The sequence below is a fragment of the Euprymna scolopes genome, chromosome 42, assembly GCF_053919585.1.
Source record: "Euprymna scolopes isolate OS-2025 chromosome 42, ASM5391958v1, whole genome shotgun sequence".
NCBI lineage: Eukaryota > Metazoa > Mollusca > Cephalopoda > Sepiida > Sepiolidae > Euprymna > Euprymna scolopes.
In genome coordinates this window covers 17451962-17472966 of record NC_136523.1, presented here as the reverse complement: position 1 = coordinate 17472966, position 21005 = coordinate 17451962, and the positions used below count along the sequence as shown (strand labels likewise).

Here is a 21005-nt window from a genome sequence, read left to right as displayed (position 1 = left end):
CGTTACCTATTTCCAAAAGAAGGGAGATATAACATATGAGAAATATTTGGAATCAAGTCTCCTCTTGCTGTTATTTCAAATCATTTGAAACTATAGCAGAAAGTCTCTCCTCCAACAATGCAAGAGGTTTTGGGGGAAATATAACTATTTTGACCGTCCAGCCTTGCTTGAATCTTGTCTTCAACAGTCGGGTGATTCCGTTTTTTGAAAAAAGGATGCAGGTGAATTTATATATTGGGGCGATTAATCAGAAACTGATAAAAATAATTTTTTTTTTTAAGAAAAATCGTTTTTTGGAAAAAATAAAATAAAATTTGAAAATCAATTTTCAAAATATTTTAAAAAGTATCGAACATTAAAATTGATGAGAAAACCCCAAAGAAGCTGAGTAAACAGACGAAGGAACCCCCAAAGATTTTTTTTTTACTGATTATGAAAACTTCATTAGATTGATGAAGTAATGTGTCTTTCTAGTTGAGTTCTGGTTTCATTAATCAGTTCCAGTTTTTCAATAGCAGACAACCTTCAACAACCCTACTTTTTTTTTATTGCAAATAAGTCTCTTTTCCTACCTCCAAAATGACTGCCTAACTAAATTACACTTTTGAATTTAATTGAACTAATGGTTTATATTTTTGTATTAAAGTTTTGTTTTCAGCATAAGTAACTTAAACTTTTGAATTTATATTTTTGGTCACCCGACAAAAGGAGGGTGGACCTGTAAATTCACCATCGTCCATTCGTCCGTCCGCACATTTCTCAATAACTACGCCTTGGAATTTTGTGAAATTTTGCACAAACATTAAACATGATACGAGTAAAAAAGTAACTGAACCGATTTTCTGAGAAAACTCCGGTGCTCCCTAATGGTGCCGTTTAGGTTCAAATAGCTAAAATTGACACTTTTATGCTTATTAAAAAAAATGATGTCTTTGATTTTTATGAAACTTTCTGAAAAGTTGTAACTAACTGATTTCTATATAATTTTGTTTGTCTATACTTCGCGATAACCCTTGGGTGTGCCGCAGGGCTGTTTAAGGGCTAATGAAAACACTCTATTTTGGGGACTATTTTACCACATTTGTCCCAAATTTTCTGTGTATGTTTATTTAGCAGTTTTGCATGGTGCTAAACTCAAATTGAAATATGTTACGGCCTTGGAGCTAAACTCAAATTGAAATATGTTACGGCCTTCGAGCTAAACTCAAATTGAAATATGTTACGGCCTTGGAGCTAAACTCAAATTGAAATATGTTACGGCCTTGGAGCTAAACTAAAATTGAAATATGTTACGGCCTTGGAGACTGGGTGGAGTGGGGGGGGGCAAATGATGGACAGTATGGGAAATAATTGATAGTGGTTTTGGCTAGACGAGTGTTTTTCGTGAAAGTTTGACGAGGGGGGGACCATAGATTGAAGCTCAAACGAGCATTTAACATGAAAATAACGATAAAGCAGAGACAGGCTCGCAACATCTTTTCTGTGGGAAAGAGGTTACAGGGAAGAGAAAAAGGCATCCCCCTCACTAAGCTACAAAGTCTATTTTGAACTCTGTCAAGGCAGGATAAGCTGCTTCTAACAGCTCCTTCCCAGGTGTGGCAACAGTACTCCATCATTGGCCGTACCTGACTTTTATATAGTAGAGAATTGCATCAGGAGTGAGATATCTACTGGAGTGGTATTAATTAAAGCATAATATTTATGTGTTTTTTATGACTGGGCAACGCCGGGCTGCCTGATAGTATGTCTATAAATCATACTGGAATGAAAATATTAATTGTGAATAAGCGTACGTTTTGTCTATATTAATCAAATTGTGACAAACAAATAAACAGGCAGTAATATTATTTATTATTATAATATATATATATATATACACAACAGTACCCATCATTGGCCATACCTGACTTTTATATACTTGTTTGTAATGTTTTGAGTTTCTCTTGTGGCAGTGTTTGCATCAAATTTTTCTGGCAACTTTTCTGCCGATGTAACCTTGATTCTGGCCTCAGTACCTTTCAATGAAAGAATTAAAACAAATCTTTTTTCAATTTAAAAATGAAAGAGCAAATTTGTTTTTAAAAAAAAAGATTAAAAAAAAACAAGAAAATATTTTCAAGTAAAAAAATCTTTTTGAAAAAAAACTAAAAGAATTTATGAGAATGTGTAATTTATTTTGTGTTTTTTTATAAAAGAATTTTTTTTTTTTTTTTTTTTGAAAAAAAATGAAAGAATAAAAGACAATTCTAAAATCAATTTAAAAATACATTAAAAAAAAAATGAGAGAAAATTAAAATTTAAAGGCCTACAAAGAGGCTGATGAGATGAAACTGCCAAAGATTTTGTAAATTTTAAAAAAGTGTTTTGGGATTATGAAAACTTTAATATATTGAAATGATGTGCGTTGATCAATTAAGGTTTTTCAATAGCAAACAATCTCAATCAATAACCTTTTTTTATTGGAAACTAGCGAGGGGTACCCGGTGTTGCCCGGTTGTTTGTAGGTGTGTGTGAAAAAAAACAAGTGCCCCAAAAAAATAAGCCCTGACGACGCGCAGTTGGAAAATAGTAAAGTGTGAAAAAAAAAAAACAGGTGCACGTTTTTGATTGACGTGACGGCGATAGGTATTCAGCAGTTAGCATTTTGTGCGGGACAGTTTTTAATGAGGTCAATAAATCGGTTTGTTTGTTTTTAAAAACCCGCTCCCCCATCTGATATGACGAAGTCGACATTGACCAAACATTCACTAGCTCTGGGCCTGGGATTAGAGTCGAGTTTCGCTTTTTGTTTATACCGAAAACCGAATGTAACGCGTGCCGATGCGGGAAATGTGGAATAATTAACGTTTGAAAGTCAATAAAATTAAATAGACAGGCGAGCTCCGTGGTTAAGTGTGAGATATTACAATTTATAGATGACATAAAAAGTTTTAAGAAGTTGTGAAGCGAGCGAGTGTTTCTCTGAAAGAAGCCTTTTGTGGACATCGAGGAAAAGCGTACATACATACATACATTTTCGCTTTTATATATATAGATAAGCCACTGTCTCCCAAAAATGACTGCTTAACTAAATTTCATGTTACTAAATTTTGAATTTCAAATTGTTGATATTATGATAATCATAGTACTTAGCGGGACCTGTGGAAATTCCACAGCGGACATTTTTCATATGTAATATAGTGACATTCTGTAGATGCTCAGCAGAAATCGAGACACTCTGATATTATTGTAGTTCTTTTGTTAAAACTACAAAAGTGTTTATCTAAGCTAGCAGGGACGCCCGGCATAGCCCGGTTGTAAAATATGCTTAAATATGGTATTTTAAGTTATGCGAATTTTGTATATATTTTTATAGTCAATTCTTTACCGATTCATACATATTATAAAGTTGTGATTTCAAAAATATAAAACACAGTATATCCATGTGACTTAAGTTGATCAGCTTGAATTGCAACCAAAACTTATAAAGAAAAAAATGTGTGTGTCTGTATATATATATATATATATGATGATTGCAACGTCTTGCCAGATGAGTGCCACTCCCTTGAACACTTAAATTCCATGACCCCAAATGCCTGAGGGAGTATCTATACGAAGATGTTACAGAGTCTTAGTTTTGTACGACAGCTAACTCCCTCTCTCGGTTCAAAATGTTGAGATCCAGCAACAAGCAAGAGCAAGATAGCCAGCAACAAATTAAACTGCAGACCCGCTTAATGCGGGTACTGGTCTCACACTTTGTTTTTTTTTTAAATCAGAGATTTGCTTCTCCTAGAAAGGTTGCCTTCACCACGGCTTACGGGAACCCTCTCCACCCCAACACATATATACGTACACACAAATATACACGGTGCTAGTTGGCCGTTGACCCCGAAAAAGGGTTCATTCGCCCTTTGAAAGGTCTTGTTTTTAATCCTTCAGGGAGACTAGCCGCCCTCCTCACCAAACAAGTCTGGTGGGGGAACCAGTTTAGTCGCTGGTGACCCGACCATGAGGCAGGTAGTGCTGGATTACATGGTACCAGTAGCATATGATATGACCTGACACGCACACACACACACACACACACATATATATATATATATATATATATATATATATATATATATATATATATATATATATACACACACACATATATATATATATATATACACACACACACACACACGAGTCTCTTCAGCTATAATCGAGACTGAAACCAAAACTTATGAAGCATTGTTGGTAAAATTATTTATAACAAAAATAGATGACTTGAGTGGTATCAGCTATAATCGAAACCAAAATCAAAACTTATAAAGAATTCTTGGTAAGATTATTTATTACAAGAAATAGAAGGGAATAACAATTAAACAAAAATCACTCTGAAGAAAAAAGATGTAAACGTGACACACAAAAGAACACACGTTATCATATTAATATGTAGATTAGTGTATTCCACTGTTTAGTATTTATGAGGCCGAGCAAGCAGGTGAGAGACTGCCAAAGAGGCCAAGCAAATAGATTTTTTTATAAACTAAATTCAAAAAGAGTGTTTTTTAAAACTTTATTAGATTGATGGAATAATGTTTGTTTCAAGTTGAGTTCTGGTTTCAGTTTAGATTTTTTAATTGCAAACAACTTCAATCTACCAACCCTGCTTTTTTTTTTAATCAAAAATAAACCACTTTCTCTTACCGCACAAATGATTTCATAACTAAATAACATGTTACTAAACTGAATTCCTTTTGAATTTTGCGATTCTGAATTTTTGAGATGAGGATTGGTTATTTGTATTGTTTGGATTCATCGGACTACTGCTCTCATCTTGAGTTTGATTTTCACAACGTTTCGGTCGATGTAACCTCCGACCGTCTTCAGGTGTATCTTGTTAAACTCGAGAATGTTTCTGCGAACTCGTGAATTTGGACAGAATTTCAAGCGGAACCCCTTTCTGCATATTTTATTTCACCATTACAGTTTTTCTGCATTGCTATTAGCCTTCATAAATACCCACATCCCGAGAATACGTAATATTTTTGTTAATATCAAATATATATGTAACAGAGCGTGTATGAGCACGGTGGAATTTAGCAGCAGCAAAGGATGACCAGCATGTGAAGAGATTAGCAGCAGCAATAGCGGCGGCGGTAGTCGAAAAACATGTATATGCAAATAACTCTTATCCCCGAGTGGCTTCTAGGCCTTGATAAGTGATGACCTCCATGTAAAAAAAAAAAAAAAAAATTAGGAAGTGTGCGCGAGAAGAGGGAAAAAAATCAGGAGAAAAAAAATGCAACAAGTTCGATAAAAATATTCCCGAGTTTGACAAGATACACCTGAAGAAGGTCGGAGGTTACATCGACCGAAACGTTGTGAAAATCACATTCAAGATGAGAACAGTAGTCCGATGAATCGAAATAATATGAATAACTTTGTGGATATTTTCCTTGTCATTTATTAGTTTTAACCAGACATAAAAACATACACACAGACAAATGTTCTTTATATCATTCGTATCATTTCGATTCACCGGACTGCTGTTCTCATCTTGAGTTTGATTTTCACAACGTTTCGGTTGATGTAACCTCCGACCGTCTTCAGGTATATCTTTTCGAACTCGAGAATTCCGTCCAAATTCCAAAGTTCGACATAACCCTTCCCGAGTTCGACAAGATACACCCGGAGAAGGTTGGAAGTTACATCGGCCGAAATGTTGTGAAAATCAAACTCGAGATGAGAACAGTAGTCCGATGAATCCAAATAATTTCGAATTTCAGTTTTTCAATTATTCCTAATGATTATAATTAGTATATTCCACCGTATTTAAAATTATATAGATATTGTATATAGACAATGAGGAAATAGCTATATGTGGTGTGGTTATTGGTCCCTCACTGTGTGGGAATGCACTTGAAAACAAAGCCCTATACCAAGATAAAAACATCATAATCGGTTGGAATAACAGAATTCAATTCCATGTTTGTTTCTTTGCGAAATTCAGTGCGAAGATGACCTTACAGAAAATGTCAACAAAAGTTCTGTGAGTAAAACTATGAATACATTGCTATGCCACCAAAATAAAAATACTTTCTTCCCCGTTTTTTTAATCCATTTGTTTTATTTTTTTTTTTATTTTTCCTTCTGTTTTGTTTTCTCTTCCTTTTTTTTCTTTTTTCTTCTGTTTTGCCTTTTCCTTCCTTTTTTTTTTTTTTTTTTTTTTTTTTTTTTTAAAGAGTGAAAAAAAAAAAATAAAGAGGAAAAATATCAAATCTTTTTTCCTCTTTTCTTTTCACTTTTGCTTCTTTTTTCCTTTTGTTTCTCCGGTTCTCATTTAAAATTCAACCTAACTAAAATATATATAAATACAGGAAAATCTTTGATGTACATACCTAGAACGTAAATGTCATATTCCAAAAACCATGCTAATTTGAGTATTTTTATTTTAGTAAAGAAAATCATTTTGAAGTGATTAATGGGAATTCATTGGCATTACAACATACATCGAGTTACTGTTGAGTTATCTTCCCTTGTTTCTTGGGTGAGACAGTTATTTCTCAGATACCCATAAGATTTTGATTTTTTTTTCAGTTAAAAATGAAATTACTTGCTAGATATACATGATTTTTGGAATATGATTTTTTTTTTTGTTCCATGACTGCTACATACATCATAAAGATTTGTCTTTTTTTCTCTCGTTGGAGCTACACAACCATCACTTTAAATATATATATATATATATATATATATATATATATATATATATATATATATATATATATATATATATATATATATATATTTGAATTTGGTTGAGTTCAAAATTAGAACCGTTTTTTCCTACTGTTATTTTTTTCTTTTTGTCCTCTTTTTCTTTTGTCTTCTTTTAAAGCTTTCCTTTTCTTTTTCCTCAATTCCTTTTCTTTTCCCTCAATTTCTTTTCCTTTTTTTTACTTCCTTTCTGTTTTAGTTTCCCTTTTTTCTTTTGTCCTTTTCATTTTTTCTCATTTCTTAGACTTTTTTTTTCTTCTTCCCTTTTTCCACTTTCTTTTTTCTTGTGTTTTTCTTTTCTTTCTTTTCTTTTTCTCTTGCATTTTTTGGGGTTTTTTTCCCTAATGTTTCTTCTTTTTCCCTCTTTTCTTTTCTCTTTTATTTTAAGGCTTTCCTTTTCTTTTCCTCCATTTTTTCTTTTTCTTCTTCGCGCTTTACTTTCTTTTTTAATTTTACTTTTTTTCTTTTGTTCTTTCTTTTTTTTTCTCATTTCTTAGCCTTTTTCTTTTCTTTCTTCTCCCTTTTTCTTTTCTACCTCCTTTTTTTCTTCTCTTTATATAAAAGATTTCGTGTTTGCGTCCTTCTTATTTATTACTTATTTTTCTTATTAAACGTTTACTTTTTACTGTTCTCTTTTACGTTTTCTTGTTACTATCTTTTTACGATCACTTTTACATTTAAGAGTACTTTTAAAGTCTGTGTGTTCTTAAATATGTGTTCTTACTTATATGGGTCTGTACGTGCGTTCTATTCTTAGTTCTTGCCTTGAAGGGTCTCGAAATGTATGCGCAAATATGTAATGTGTACATACCTGCTTGCCTTGTCTAGCGGATGATATCTTCTTGTCGCTGGTTCCATCTCATGGGGAGTGGTACTTACTGCTACAGATGCATCGATAACACGAGATGGATTTGAAGCTCCAATTTGTTTTATTAAAAAGGCAAGCCTATGTCTCGAACCCATGGTTGTCGGAGGAGAGACCCTAATGTCACGTCTGCTTCATCTGCAGTCCAAAACTAACTCTCAGCCCACGTGGTCGCCAACCGGAAACCTACGACCACAATTCCTGTTACCCCTAATTTCCAGTGCATCTAACTAGGTTTACAAAAGATGACTTAAGTTTGACGGATGTCAAATCTAACCTTTTGTGACCCCACTAAACTTGCGGATGGGAGTCGAAAATATATCTACATAACTTGCTATTTTTACAACTACCTAGATAGCATTTAAGCTAGGATTCCCAATACTACATTTATTCTCTTTCTCTTCTCTTGCATTTTTTAGTTTTTTTCTTCTATTACCTCTATTTTACCCCGTTTCTTTTCCTTTCTTTTCGTTCTTCCTGTTTTTCTTTGCTCTTATTTCTTTGTTCCCCCCCCCCATATTTGATTTTATTAAATTTCTCTTTATTTTATTTCTTTCTCACTATTTTTTTTTCTTTTCTTTTTCTTTCGTTATTCCTTATTTATTTATTTTTTTTTTCCAGTTTTTTTTTCTTTTTTTACTTTCTTTATTTTTCTTTTTTTTTTTTTTTTTAATAAAAAATTGTCCACGTCCTTTTGTTTAATATTTTCGCTCTTTTTTTAACAAATAAAAATGTTATTCTCTGCATGGTGCATTCTCAATCAACCCTCAAGCATGTTTAAATTTCAATTTTCTAACGAATTTAATTGTTTAAATTTAATTGTTTAAATTTAATTTTTTTATCACATCATAGGAAACATTTTGTAAAGTTAAACTGAAAATCTTTGAAAACCACAAAATGTTAAGGAAATTTTTATTAAATGATAAAATCATTTTTTTTTTTTTTTTAATATAAAATGTCTCCTATCCTTGATGTTTCGATACCGAAAATTTGGACATTTTATACTTTAAAAAAAAAAAATGATTTTATCATTTAATAAGAATTTCCTTAACATTTCTTGGTTTTCAAAGATTTTCAATTTAATTGTCTTATATCTTGTGTATGAAAAACATGGTTGTTTCCATTGCAATTAAAATTTTATTTCTTTTTCTGTATTAATTAAAAGAAATATGCCAACAAATAAAAATTAAAAGAGAGCGTGAAATTTGAAGGTCAGCTTAGATAAAATGCGTGATTGCTATTTTTTTATTAGTTCTTCTGTTGTCGAATGGGTGTGCAGGTTTATTTTGAAGAGATGTGGCCACAGATGTTTAGCGATATACGAAATGTAATGGTCAACCAAACATTGACATGGCAGCAGGATGGTGCCAAGGCTCACACAGCAAGTGCTTCAATTCAATTTATTCCTGATTTCATTGCACCGAAGGATTGGCCCTCAAAAAGTCCGGACTTAAATGTCATGGATTACTTCGCTTAGAGCTAGTTATTAACAGAGACGCAGTACTGTTGATGTGACATACACTCTATTGATGACTTGAAAACGTGCTTGGCAAGAGCTTGGAATGATATCCCACAAGTTACCTTTCAAAACGCCACACAAGCTTAAATTTCTAGGTTAAGACGCTGCAGTGAAGTGCACGGATGACATTTGGAGTATCTATGAGTATAATATAACATTTTGAGTATCTATGAGTATAATATAACATTTTGAGTATCTATGAGTATAATATAACATTTTGAGTATCTATGAGTATAATATAACATTTTGAGTATCTATGAGTATAATATAACATTTTGAGTATCTATGAGTATAATATAACATTTTGAGTATCTATGAGTATAATATAACATTTTGAGTATCTATGAGTATAATATAACATTTTGAGTATCTATGAGTATAATATAACATTTTGAGTATCTATGAGTATAATATAACATTTGGAGTATCTATGAGTATAATATAACATTTGGAGTATCTATGAGTATAATATAACATTTTGAGTATCTATGAGTATAATATAACATTTTGAGTATCTATGAGTATAATATAACATTTTGAGTATCTATGAGTATAATATAACATTTTGAGTATCTATGAGTATAATATAACATTTTGAGTATCTATGAGTATAATATAACATTTTGAGTATCTATGAGTATAATATAACATTTGGAGTATCTATGAGTATAATATAACATTTGTCTTTGAAAGACTTTGTAAAAATTATTTTTTGTGAAAATAAATCATTGTTTGACAAATTTCCCCGCTTCTCTAGCGATCACCCTGTATTATGAATTTACTGTAATGCTGGGGAATAACTCATATTTTTAATTCAAATAAAATAAGAAAAAGAACCAACTATATTATAAGAATCATTTAATCAATGACAAAAAATTGTCAAAAGGATTAATGAAAATATTTTACCTAGTATCATTAATTAGAAAAAATGAATAGATTGATGTTTATTGCAAACACATATAACTGTTTATCTTGGAGCTGAAAAGTTGATTTATGTACATTATTTTTTTTTATAGTTCATTATAAAAAACTACCTGGCAGACCAATGTTGCCCTATCATATAATACGCTTATACATGACATTTTAATTTATGCAGATTGCGTATGTATTATTATAGAATCCATCCTCTATTGATTATTATACGAGGAATAATTCGAAAAAAAAAAAATAATGATGATGTTGTTCATCAAATTCCATCCGTGTTTGTTTACAATATCATGTCAGCTGATATTTGGGCTTGAAAATGAATGCCCTGGAAAAGTCACTTCTGATTAATGTTTAGTTTTAAAATATGCAAACGACGAAATGATTTGCGGAAATTTAAAATGGTACCTCTTCTTAGATTAGTTAAGGGCAAAATAGATTCACTGCTTGACATAATAATTTGGTGGGTTGATTGTTGCTATTTCTTTGGATTAGTTAAGGGCAAAATAGATTCACTGCTTGATATAATAATTTGGAGGGTTGATTGTTGCTATTTTTTTGGATTAATTAAGGACAAAATAGATTCACTGCCTGATATAATAATTTGGTTGGTTGATTGTTGCTATTTTTTTGGATTAATTAAGGACAAAATAGATTCACTGCTTGATATAATAATTTGGTTGGTTGATTGTTGCTATTTCTTTGGATTAATTAAGGACAAAATAGATTCACTGCTTGATATAATAATTTGGTTGGTTGATTGTTATTATTTCTTCGGATTAGTTAAGGGCAAAATAGATTCACTGCTTGACATAATAATTTGGTAGGTTGATTGTTGCTATTTCTTTGGATTAATTAAGGGCAAAATAGATTCACTGCTTGACATAATAATTTGGTAGGTTGATTGTTGCTATTTCTTTGGATTAATTAAGGACAAAATAGATTCACTGCTTGATATAATAATTTGGTGGGTTGATTGTTGCTATTTCTTTGGATTAATTAAGGACAAAATAGATTCACTGCTTGATATAATAATTTGGTTGGTTGATTGTTGCTATTTCTTCGGATTAGTTAAGGGCAAAATAGATTCACTGCTTGATATAATAATTTGGTAGGTTGATTGTTGCTATTTCTTTGGATTAGTTAAGGGCAAAATAGATTCACTGCTTGATATAATAATTTGGTTGGTTGATTGTTGCTATTTCTTCGGATTAGTTAAGGGCAAAATAGATTCACTGCTTGATATAATAATTTGGTTGGTTGATTGTTGCTATTTCTTTGGATTAATTAAGGACAAAATAGATTCACTGCTTGATATAATAATTTGGTTGGTTGATTGTTGCTATTTCTTCTGATTAATTAAGGACAAAATAGATTCACTGCTTTATATAATAATTTGGTTGGTTGATTGTTGCTATTTCTTTGGATTAGTTAAGGGCAAAATAGATTCACTGCTTGATATAATAATTTGGTAGGTTGATTGTTGCTATTTCTTCGGATTAGTTAAGGGCAAAATAGATTCACTGCTTGATATAATAATTTGGTAGGTTGATTGTTGCTATTTCTTCGGATTAGTTAAGGGCAAAATAGATTCACTGCTTGATATAATAATTTGGTGGGTTGATTGTTGCTATTTCTTTGGATTAGTTAAGGGCAAAATAGATTCACTGCTTGATATAATAATTTGGTTGGTTGATTGTTGCTATTTCTTCGGATTAGTTAAGGGCAAAATAGATTCACTGCTTGACATAATAATTTGGTTGGTTGATTGTTGCTATTTCTTCGGATTAGTTAAGGGCAAAATAGATTCACTGCTTGATATAATAATTTGGTGGGTTGATTGTTGCTATTTCTTCGGATTAGTTAAGGGCAAAATAGATTCACTGCTTGATATAATAATTTGGTTGGTTGATTGTTGCTATTTCTTCGGATTAGTTAAGGGCAAAATAGATTCACTGCTTGATATAATAATTTGGTAGGTTGATTGTTGCTATTTCTTTGGATTAATTAAGGACAAAATAGATTCACTGCTTGATATAATAATTTGGTTGGTTGATTGTTGCTATTTCTTCGGATTAGTTAAGGGCAAAATAGATTCACTGCTTGATATAATAATTTGGTAGGTTGATTGTTGCTATTTCTTCGGATTAGTTAAGGGCAAAATAGATTCACTGCTTGATATAATAATTTGGTGGGTTGATTGTTGCTATTTCTTCGAATTAGTTAAGGGCAAAATAGATTCACTGCTTGATATAATAATTTGGTTGGTTGATTGTTGCTATTTCTTCGGATAAGTTAAGGGCAAAATAGATTCACTGCTTGATATAATAATTTGGTGGGTTGATTGTTGCTATTTCTTTGGATTAGTTAAGGGCAAAATAGATTCACTGCTTGATATAATAATTTGGTGGGTTGATTGTTGCTATTTCTTTGGATTAGTTAAGGGCAAAATAGATTCACTGCTTGATATAATAATTTGGTTGGTTGATTGTTGCTATTTCTTCGGATTAGTTAAGGGCAAAATAGATTCACTGCTTGATATAATAATTTGGTGGGTTGATTGTTGCTATTTCTTTGGATTAGTTAAGGGCAAAATAGATTCACTGCTTGGTATAATAATTTGGTGGGTTGATTGTTGCTATTTCTTCGGATTAGTTAAGGGCAAAATAGATTCACTGCTTGATATAATAATTTGGTTGGTTGATTGTTGCTATTTCTTTGGATTAATTAAGGGCAAAATAGATTCACTGCTTGACATAATAATTTGGTTGGTTGATTGTTGCTATTTCTTTGGATTAATTAAGGACAAAATAGATTCACTGCTTGACATAATAATTTGGTTGGTTGATTGTTGCTATTTCTTCGGATTAGTTAAGGGCAAAATAGATTCACTGCTTGATATAATAATTTGGTGGGTTGATTGTTGCTATTTCTTTGGATTAGTTAAGGGCAAAATAGATTCACTGCTTGATATAATAATTTGGTAGGTTGATTGTTGCTATTTCTTCGGATTAGTTAAGGGCAAAATAGATTCACTGCTTGATATAATAATTTGGTAGGTTGATTGTTGCTATTTCTTTGGATTAATTAAGGACAAAATAGATTCACTGCTTGATATAATAATTTGGTGGGTTGATTGTTGCTATTTCTTTGGATTAGTTAAGGGCAAAATAGATTCACTGCTTGATATAATAATTTGGTGGGTTGATTGTTGCTATTTCTTTGGATTAAGGGCAAAATAGATTCACTGCTTGATATAATAATTTGGTTGGTTGATTGTTGCTATTTCTTCGGATTAGTTAAGGGCAAAATAGATTCACTGCGTGATATAATAATTTGGTAGGTTGATTGTTGCTATTTCTTTGGATTAGTTAAGGGCAAAATAGATTCACTGCGTGATATAATAATTTGGTAGGTTGATTGTTGCTATTTCTTTGGATTAGTTAAGGGCAAAATAGATTCACTGCTTGATATAATAATTTGGTTGGTTGATTGTTGCTATTTCTTCGGATTAGTTAAGGACAAAATAGATTCACTGCTTGATATAATAATTTGGTAGGTTGATTGTTGCTATTTCTTTGGATTAGTTAAGGGCAAAATAGATTCACTGCTTGACATAATAATTTGGTGGGTTGATTGTTGCTATTTCTTTGGATTAATTAAGGGCAAAATAGATTCACTGCTTTATATAATAATTTGGTTGGTTGATTGTTGCTATTTCTTTGGATTAATTAAGGACAAAATAGATTCACTGCTTGACATAATAATTTGGTGGGTTGATTGTTGCTATTTCTTTGGATTAGTTAAGGGCAAAATAGATTCACTGCTTGATATAATAATTTGGTTGGTTGATTGTTGCTATTTCTTTGGATTAATTAAGGACAAAATAGATTCACTGCTTGATATAATAATTTGGTGGGTTGATTGTTGCTATTTCTTTGGATTAGTTAAGGGCAAAATAGATTCACTGCTTGACATAATAATTTGGTGGGTTGATTGTTGCTATTTCTTTGGATTAGTTAAGGGCAAAATAGATTCACTGCTTGATATAATAATTTGGTTGGTTGATTGTTGCTATTTCTTCGGATTAGTTAAGGGCAAAATAGATTCACTGCTTGATATAATAATTTGGTAGGTTGATTGTTGCTATTTCTTTGGATTAGTTAAGGGCAAAATAGATTCACTGCTTGACATAATAATTTGGTGGGTTGATTGTTGCTATTTCTTCGGATTAGTTAAGGGCAAAATAGATTCACTGCTTTATATAATAATTTGGTTGGTTGATTGTTGCTATTTCTTTGGATTAATTAAGGACAAAATAGATTCACTGCTTGACATAATAATTTGGTGGGTTGATTGTTGCTATTTCTTTGGATTAGTTAAGGGCAAAATAGATTCACTGCTTGATATAATAATTTGGTTGGTTGATTGTTGCTATTTCTTTGGATTAATTAAGGACAAAATAGATTCACTGCTTGATATAATAATTTGGTGGGTTGATTGTTGCTATTTCTTTGGATTAATTTAGGACAAAATATATTCACTGCTTGATATAATAATTTGGTTGGTTGATTGTTGCTATTTCTTTGGATTAATTAAGGACAAAATAGATTCACTGCTTTATATAATAATTTGGTTGGTTGATTGTTGCTATTTCTTTGGATTAGTTAAGGGCAAAATAGATTCACTGCTTGACATAATAATTTGGTGGGTTGATTGTTGCTATTTCTTTGGATTAATTAAGGACAAAATAGATTCACTGCTTGATATAATAATTTGGTGGGTTGATTGTTGCTATTTCTTTGGATTAATTTAGGACAAAATAGATTCACTGCTTGATATAATAATTTGGTGGGTTGATTGTTGCTATTTCTTTGGATTAATTTAGGACAAAATAGATTCACTGCTTGACATAATAATTTGGTGGGTTGATTGTTGCTATTTCTTTGGATTAGTTAAGGGCAAAATAGATTCACTGCTTGATATAATAATTTGGTAGGTTGATTGTTGCTATTTCTTTGGATTAATTAAGGGCAAAATAGATTCACTGCTTGATATAATAATTTGGTGGGTTGGTTGTTGCTATTTCTTTGGATTAATTAAGGGCAAAATAGATTCACTGCTTTATATAATAATTTGGTTGGTTGATTGTTGCTATTTCTTTGGATTAATTAAGGGCAAAATAGATTCACTGCTTGATATAATAATTTGGTGGGTTGATTGTTGCTATTTCTTTGGATTAATTAAGGACAAAATAGATTCACTGCTTGATTATAATAATTTGGTGGGTTGATTGTTGCTATTTCTTTTGATTAATTAAGGACAAAATAGATTCACTGCTTGATATAATAATTTGGTGGGTTTGATTGTTGCCATTTCTTCAGATTAGTTAAGCGCAAAATAGATTCACTGCTTTACATAATAATTTAGTTGGTTGATTGTTTCTATTTCTTTGGATTAGTTAAGGGCAAAATAGATTATCTGCTTGATATAAATAATTTGGTTGGTTTATTGTTGCTATTTCTTCGGATTAGTTAAGAGTAAAATATATTCACTGCTTGATATATATATAGTACATAAGAATTTGACCGTATAAAATTTCAGGAGTCTATCATTTAGGCTCCTAATTTTGGGAATGGCAGCATTTGGTTTAGTGGTGAAGCTTTGAAGAAATTTATCCGATGTTTTGTCATTTTTGTGATTTCGTGCAGGCAGTCATGCAAGCTGAATCGAAACAAGACGAGGAAGAACGAAGAAATCGATCGGAATCCCTGCGGAAAGAAAGAGCAGCGGTAAGTTTTAGTCTCTCATTCTTCATTGCTACTGTTATATTTTTTATTATAATGCTCCCCAATTTTTGTGCCGTCTAGTAAGAATGTACAGTTCAAGGTTGTAGTTGTGTAAAGTGTATATATGTGTATATTTTTCTTATATTTTATTTTTGCATATTTTTTTATTGTTAACTGTTAGTATAGCCTGCTTCATACCCTCCAAGAGATTCCAGTAAAAACCTAATAGCCAGCCATGGTTCACTCTAGAATGTGACACTGCCATTGTGCACAGAAACCATTGTTTCCATTGCTTTTAATGAAAGATGTTCTGAAACGAAAGGCACTTTTAGGACTGCCAACAACCTCTGTAAAAGAGTAATAAAGAATTTAAGAGAGTCGTCAAGTCCAAAGTAGCTGAGCAGCGGCTTGGTTCTTTTTTGGTGAATAACAAGCAGGGTCCTAAACAGAGGTGTGTCCTATATCCTAACCATCATCAATGGATCTGAGGTTATCTCGTCAGCATCGGACAAAGCCAAACTCTTTGCCAAGAACTTTGAAGCTAATTCTACTTTTTGCAATCAAGGCTGCCAATCCCCTGTATTTCCTCCTGTATCTGAAAACACACTATGCGACATACAAATATATGTGCGTAATGTTGCCAAGTTAATACAAAAACCTTGATTCCAATAAAGCAACTGGCCCTGACAACATTCCAATTATAGTGCTGAAAAAGCTTCGACCGCAACTAGCTCCCATACTTACAAAGCTGTGTTGGCATTGTCTTAAGTAGAATTGCTTCCCAACACCCTGGAAAACCTCATTAGTATGCCTTGTATTTAAAAATCCAGATGTTCGGTCATTTCCCACTCAGTACAGCACAATAAGTCTCCTGCGTGTCATGAGTAAGTTGTGTTAAATTGTGTAGTAAACCACCTGAGCAATCGACCGGAAGTAATTTTGTCAGCATCTGACCAAGCAAAACACTGCGCGTTACAGTTGTGTAATTATTATATGTTATTTTGCATATTTTTAATTTATTATTGTAACTGTGTAAATCGTATGTGTATATTATTTAGTGTTGGGATGATAAATCAAGCATCGTAAAATCAGAACTGTAAAAATCAGAACTTTATGGAGTATCAGAATCAGAATCGTAAAAATCAGAACTTTAGGTAGTATCAGAATCAGAATCGTAAAAATCAGAACTTTAGGTAGTATCAGAATCAGAATCGTAAAAATCAGAACTTTAGGGAGTATCAGAATCAGAATCGTAAAAATCAGAACTTTAGGGAGTATCAGAATCAGAATCGTAAAAATCAGAACTTTAGGGAGTATCAGAATCAGAATCGTAAAAATCAGAACTTTAGGGAGTATCAGAATCAGAATCGTAAAAATCAGAACTTTAGGGAGTATCAGAATCAGAATCGTAAAAATCAGAACTTTAGGGAGTATCAGAATCGTAAAAATCAGAACTTTAGGGAGTATCAGAATCAGAATCGTAAAAATCAGAACTTTAGGGAGTATCAGAATCAGAATCGTAAAAATCAGAACTTTAGGGAGTATCAGAATCAGAATCGTAAAAATCAGAACTTTAGGGAGTATCAGAATCAGAATCGTAAAAATCAGAACTTTAGGGAGTATCAGAATCAGAATCGTAAATATCAGAACTTTAGGTAGTATCAGAATCAGAATCGTAAAAATCAGAACTTTAGGGAGTATCAGAATCAGAATCGTAAAAATCAGAACTTTAGGGAGTATCAGAATCAGAATCGTAAAAATCAGAACTTTAGGGAGTATCAGAATCAGAATCGTAAAAATCAGAACTTTAGGGAGTATCAGAATCAGAATCGTAAAAATCAGAACTTTAGGGAGTATCAGAATCAGAATCGTAAAAATCAGAACTTTAGGGAGTATCAGAATCAGAATCGTAAAAATCAGAACTTTAGGGAGTATCAGAATCAGAATCGTAAAAATCAGAACTTTAGGGAGTATCAGAATCAGAATCGTAAAAATCAGAACTTTAGGGAGTATCAGAATCAGAATCGTAAAAATCAGAACTTTAGGGAGTATCAGAATCGTAAAAATCAGAACTTTAGGGAGTATCAGAATCAGAATCGTAAAAATCAGAACTTTAGGGAGTATCAGAATCAGAATCGTAAAAATCAGAACTTTAGGGAGTATCAGAATCAGAATCGTAAAAATCAGAACTTTAGGGAGTATCAGAATCAGAATCGTAAAAATCAGAACTTTAGGGAGTATCAGAATCAGAATCGTAAATATCAGAACTTTAGGTAGTATCAGAATCAGAATCGTAAAAATCAGAACTTTAGGGAGTATCAGAATCAGAATCGTAAAAATCAGAACTTTAGGGAGTATCAGAATCAGAATCGTAAAAATCAGAACTTTAGGGAGTATCAGAATCAGAATCGTAAAAATCAGAACTTTAGGGAGTATCAGAATCAGAATCGTAAAAATCAGAACTTTAGGGAGTATCAGAATCAGAATCGTAAAAATCAGAACTTTAGGGAGTATCAGAATCAGAATCGTAAAAATCAGAACTTTAGGGAGTATCAGAATCAGAATCGTAAAAATCAGAACTTTAGGGAGTATCAGAATCAGAATCGTAAAAATCAGAACTTTAGGGAGTATCAGAATCAGAATCGTAAAAATCAGAACTTTAGGGAGTATCAGAATCGTAAAAATCAGAACTTTAGGGAGTATCAGAATCAGAATCGTAAAAATCAGAACTTTAGGGAGTATCAGAATCAGAATCGTAAAAATCAGAACTTTAGGGAGTATCAGAATCAGAATCGTAAAAATCAGAACTTTAGGGAGTATCAGAATCAGAATCGTAAAAATCAGAACTTTAGGGAGTATCAGAATCAGAATCGTAAAAATCAGAACTTTAGGGAGTATCAGAATCAGAATCGTAAAAATCAGAACTTTAGGGAGTATCAGAATCAGAATCGTAAAAATCAGAACTTTAGGGAGTATCAGAATCAGAATCGTAAAAATCAGAACTTTAGGGAGTATCAGAATCAGAATCGTAAAAATCAGAACTTTAGGGAGTATCAGAATCGTAAAAATCAGAACTTTAGGGAGTATCAGAATCAGAATCGTAAAAATCAGAACTTTAGGGAGTATCAGAATCAGAATCGTAAAAATCAGAACTTTAGGGAGTATCAGAATCGTAAAAATCAGAACTTTAGGGAGTATCAGAATCAGAATCGTAAAAATCAGAACTTTAGGGAGTATCAGAATCAGAATCGTAAAAATCAGAACTTTAGGGAGTATCAGAATCGTAAAAATCAGAACTTTAGGGAGTATCAGAATCAGAATCGTAAAAATCAGAACTTTAGGGAGTATCAGAATCAGAATCGTAAAAATCAGAACTTTAGGGAGTATCAGAATCAGAATCGTAAAAATCAGAACTTTAGGGAGTATCAGAATCAGAATCGTAAAAATCAGAACTTTAGGGAGTATCAGAATCAGAATCGTAAAAATCAGAACTTTAGGGAGTATCAGAATCAGAATCGTAAAAATCAGAACTTTAGGGAGTATCAGAATCAGAATCGTAAAAATCAGAACTTTAGGGAGTATCAGAATCGTAAAAATCAGAACTTTAGGGAGTATCAGAATCAGAATCGTAAAAATCAGAACTTTAGGGAGTATCAGAATCAGAATCGTAAAAATCAGAACTTTAGGGAGTATCAGAATCAGAATCGTAAAAATCAGAACTTTAGGGAGTATCAGAATCAGAATCGTAAAAATCAGAACTTTAGGGAGTATCAGAATCAGAATCGTAAAAATCAGAACTTTAGGGAGTATCAGAATCGTAAAAATCAGAACTTTAGGGAGTATCAGAATCGTAAAAATCAGAACTTTAGGGAGTATCAGAATCAGAATCGTAAAAATCAGAACTTTAGGGAGTATCAGAATCAGAATCGTAAAAATCAGAACTTTAGGGAGTATCAGAATCGTAAAAATCAGAACTTTAGGGAGTATCAGAATCAGAATCGTAAAAATCAGAACTTTAGGGAGTATCAGAATCAGAATCGTAAAAATCAGAACTTTAGGGAGTATCAGAATCAGAATCGTAAAAATCAGAACTTTAGGGAGTATCAGAATCAGAATCGTAAAAATCAGAACTTTAGGGAGTATCAGAATCAGAATCGTAAAAATCAGAACTTTAGGGAGTATCAGAATCAGAATCGTAAAAATCAGAACTTTAGGGAGTATCAGAATCAGAATCGTAAAAATCAGAACTTTAGGGAGTATCAGAATCAGAATCGTAAAAATCAGAACTTTAAGGAGTATCAAAATCAGAATCATAAAAATCAGAACTTTAGGGAGTATCAGAATCAGAATCGTAAAAATCAGAACTTTAGGGAGTATCAGAATCAGAATCGTAAAAATCAGAACTTTAGGGAGTATCAGAATCGTAAAAATCAGAACTTTAGGGAGTATCAGAATCAGAATCGTAAAAATCAGAACTTTAGGGAGTATCAGAATCAGAATCGTAAAAATCAGAACTTTAGGGAGTATCAGAATCAGAATCGTAAAAATCAGAACTTTAGGGAGTATCAGAATCAGAATCGTAAAAATCAGAACTTTAGGGAGTATCAGAATCAGAATCGTAAAAATCAGAACTTTAGGGAGTATCAGAATCAGAATCATAAAAAAATTGTGCCTATTTTCCAATGCCAAAAATGATTCATTTAATAATTATTTTATTTTACAAGATTTTGGTTAAAACACACTCTTCCACTGCTGGTAATAATAATAAAATAATAAATCTTTATTTTAAACTACCAGTAATACTGAAATTTATAGATCGCCAAACAAGTGTGGTTTTACATTTGAGAAAATGCGTTTTTACAGTAATCAGGAAAAATAAATTAAAGTTAAATATTTAAAGATTTATAAAGAATCGGAATCAGGAATTATATTGGAATCCATCCCGTCACTAATATTATTATTATATTTTATCTTACGTATTATTTAATTTATTATTCTACTAGCAGTTCTGCCCGGCTTTGCCCGGGTCCTATGTACTGTTCATAAGATTATGTGCATGTATATATATATATATATATATATTAAAAAGTATGAATATGTAAAGTAATGCCTTTCTGTATAATAGTCTTCCTTAACTACCATAGAGAAAAGACAGACA

General features: G+C 31.9%; 1 protein-coding gene across 2 annotated transcripts in view; it reads left to right on the top strand.

Annotated features, from left to right (window-relative positions):
- Window positions 1–21005, top strand: part of LOC145266946 (drebrin-like protein B) — a 103450-nt gene that overhangs the window by 65774 nt on the left and 16671 nt on the right. The window contains exons 9-10 of one of the 2 annotated variants that reach the window (XM_080122764.1): window positions 5984–6022; window positions 15770–15850. In XM_080122764.1, coding sequence (XP_079978890.1) covers window positions 5984–6022; window positions 15770–15850 — 120 coding nt within the window. The remainder of the gene's footprint in view (window positions 1–5983; window positions 6023–15769; window positions 15851–21005) is intronic. The other variant, XM_080122765.1, reaches the window with a different exon arrangement.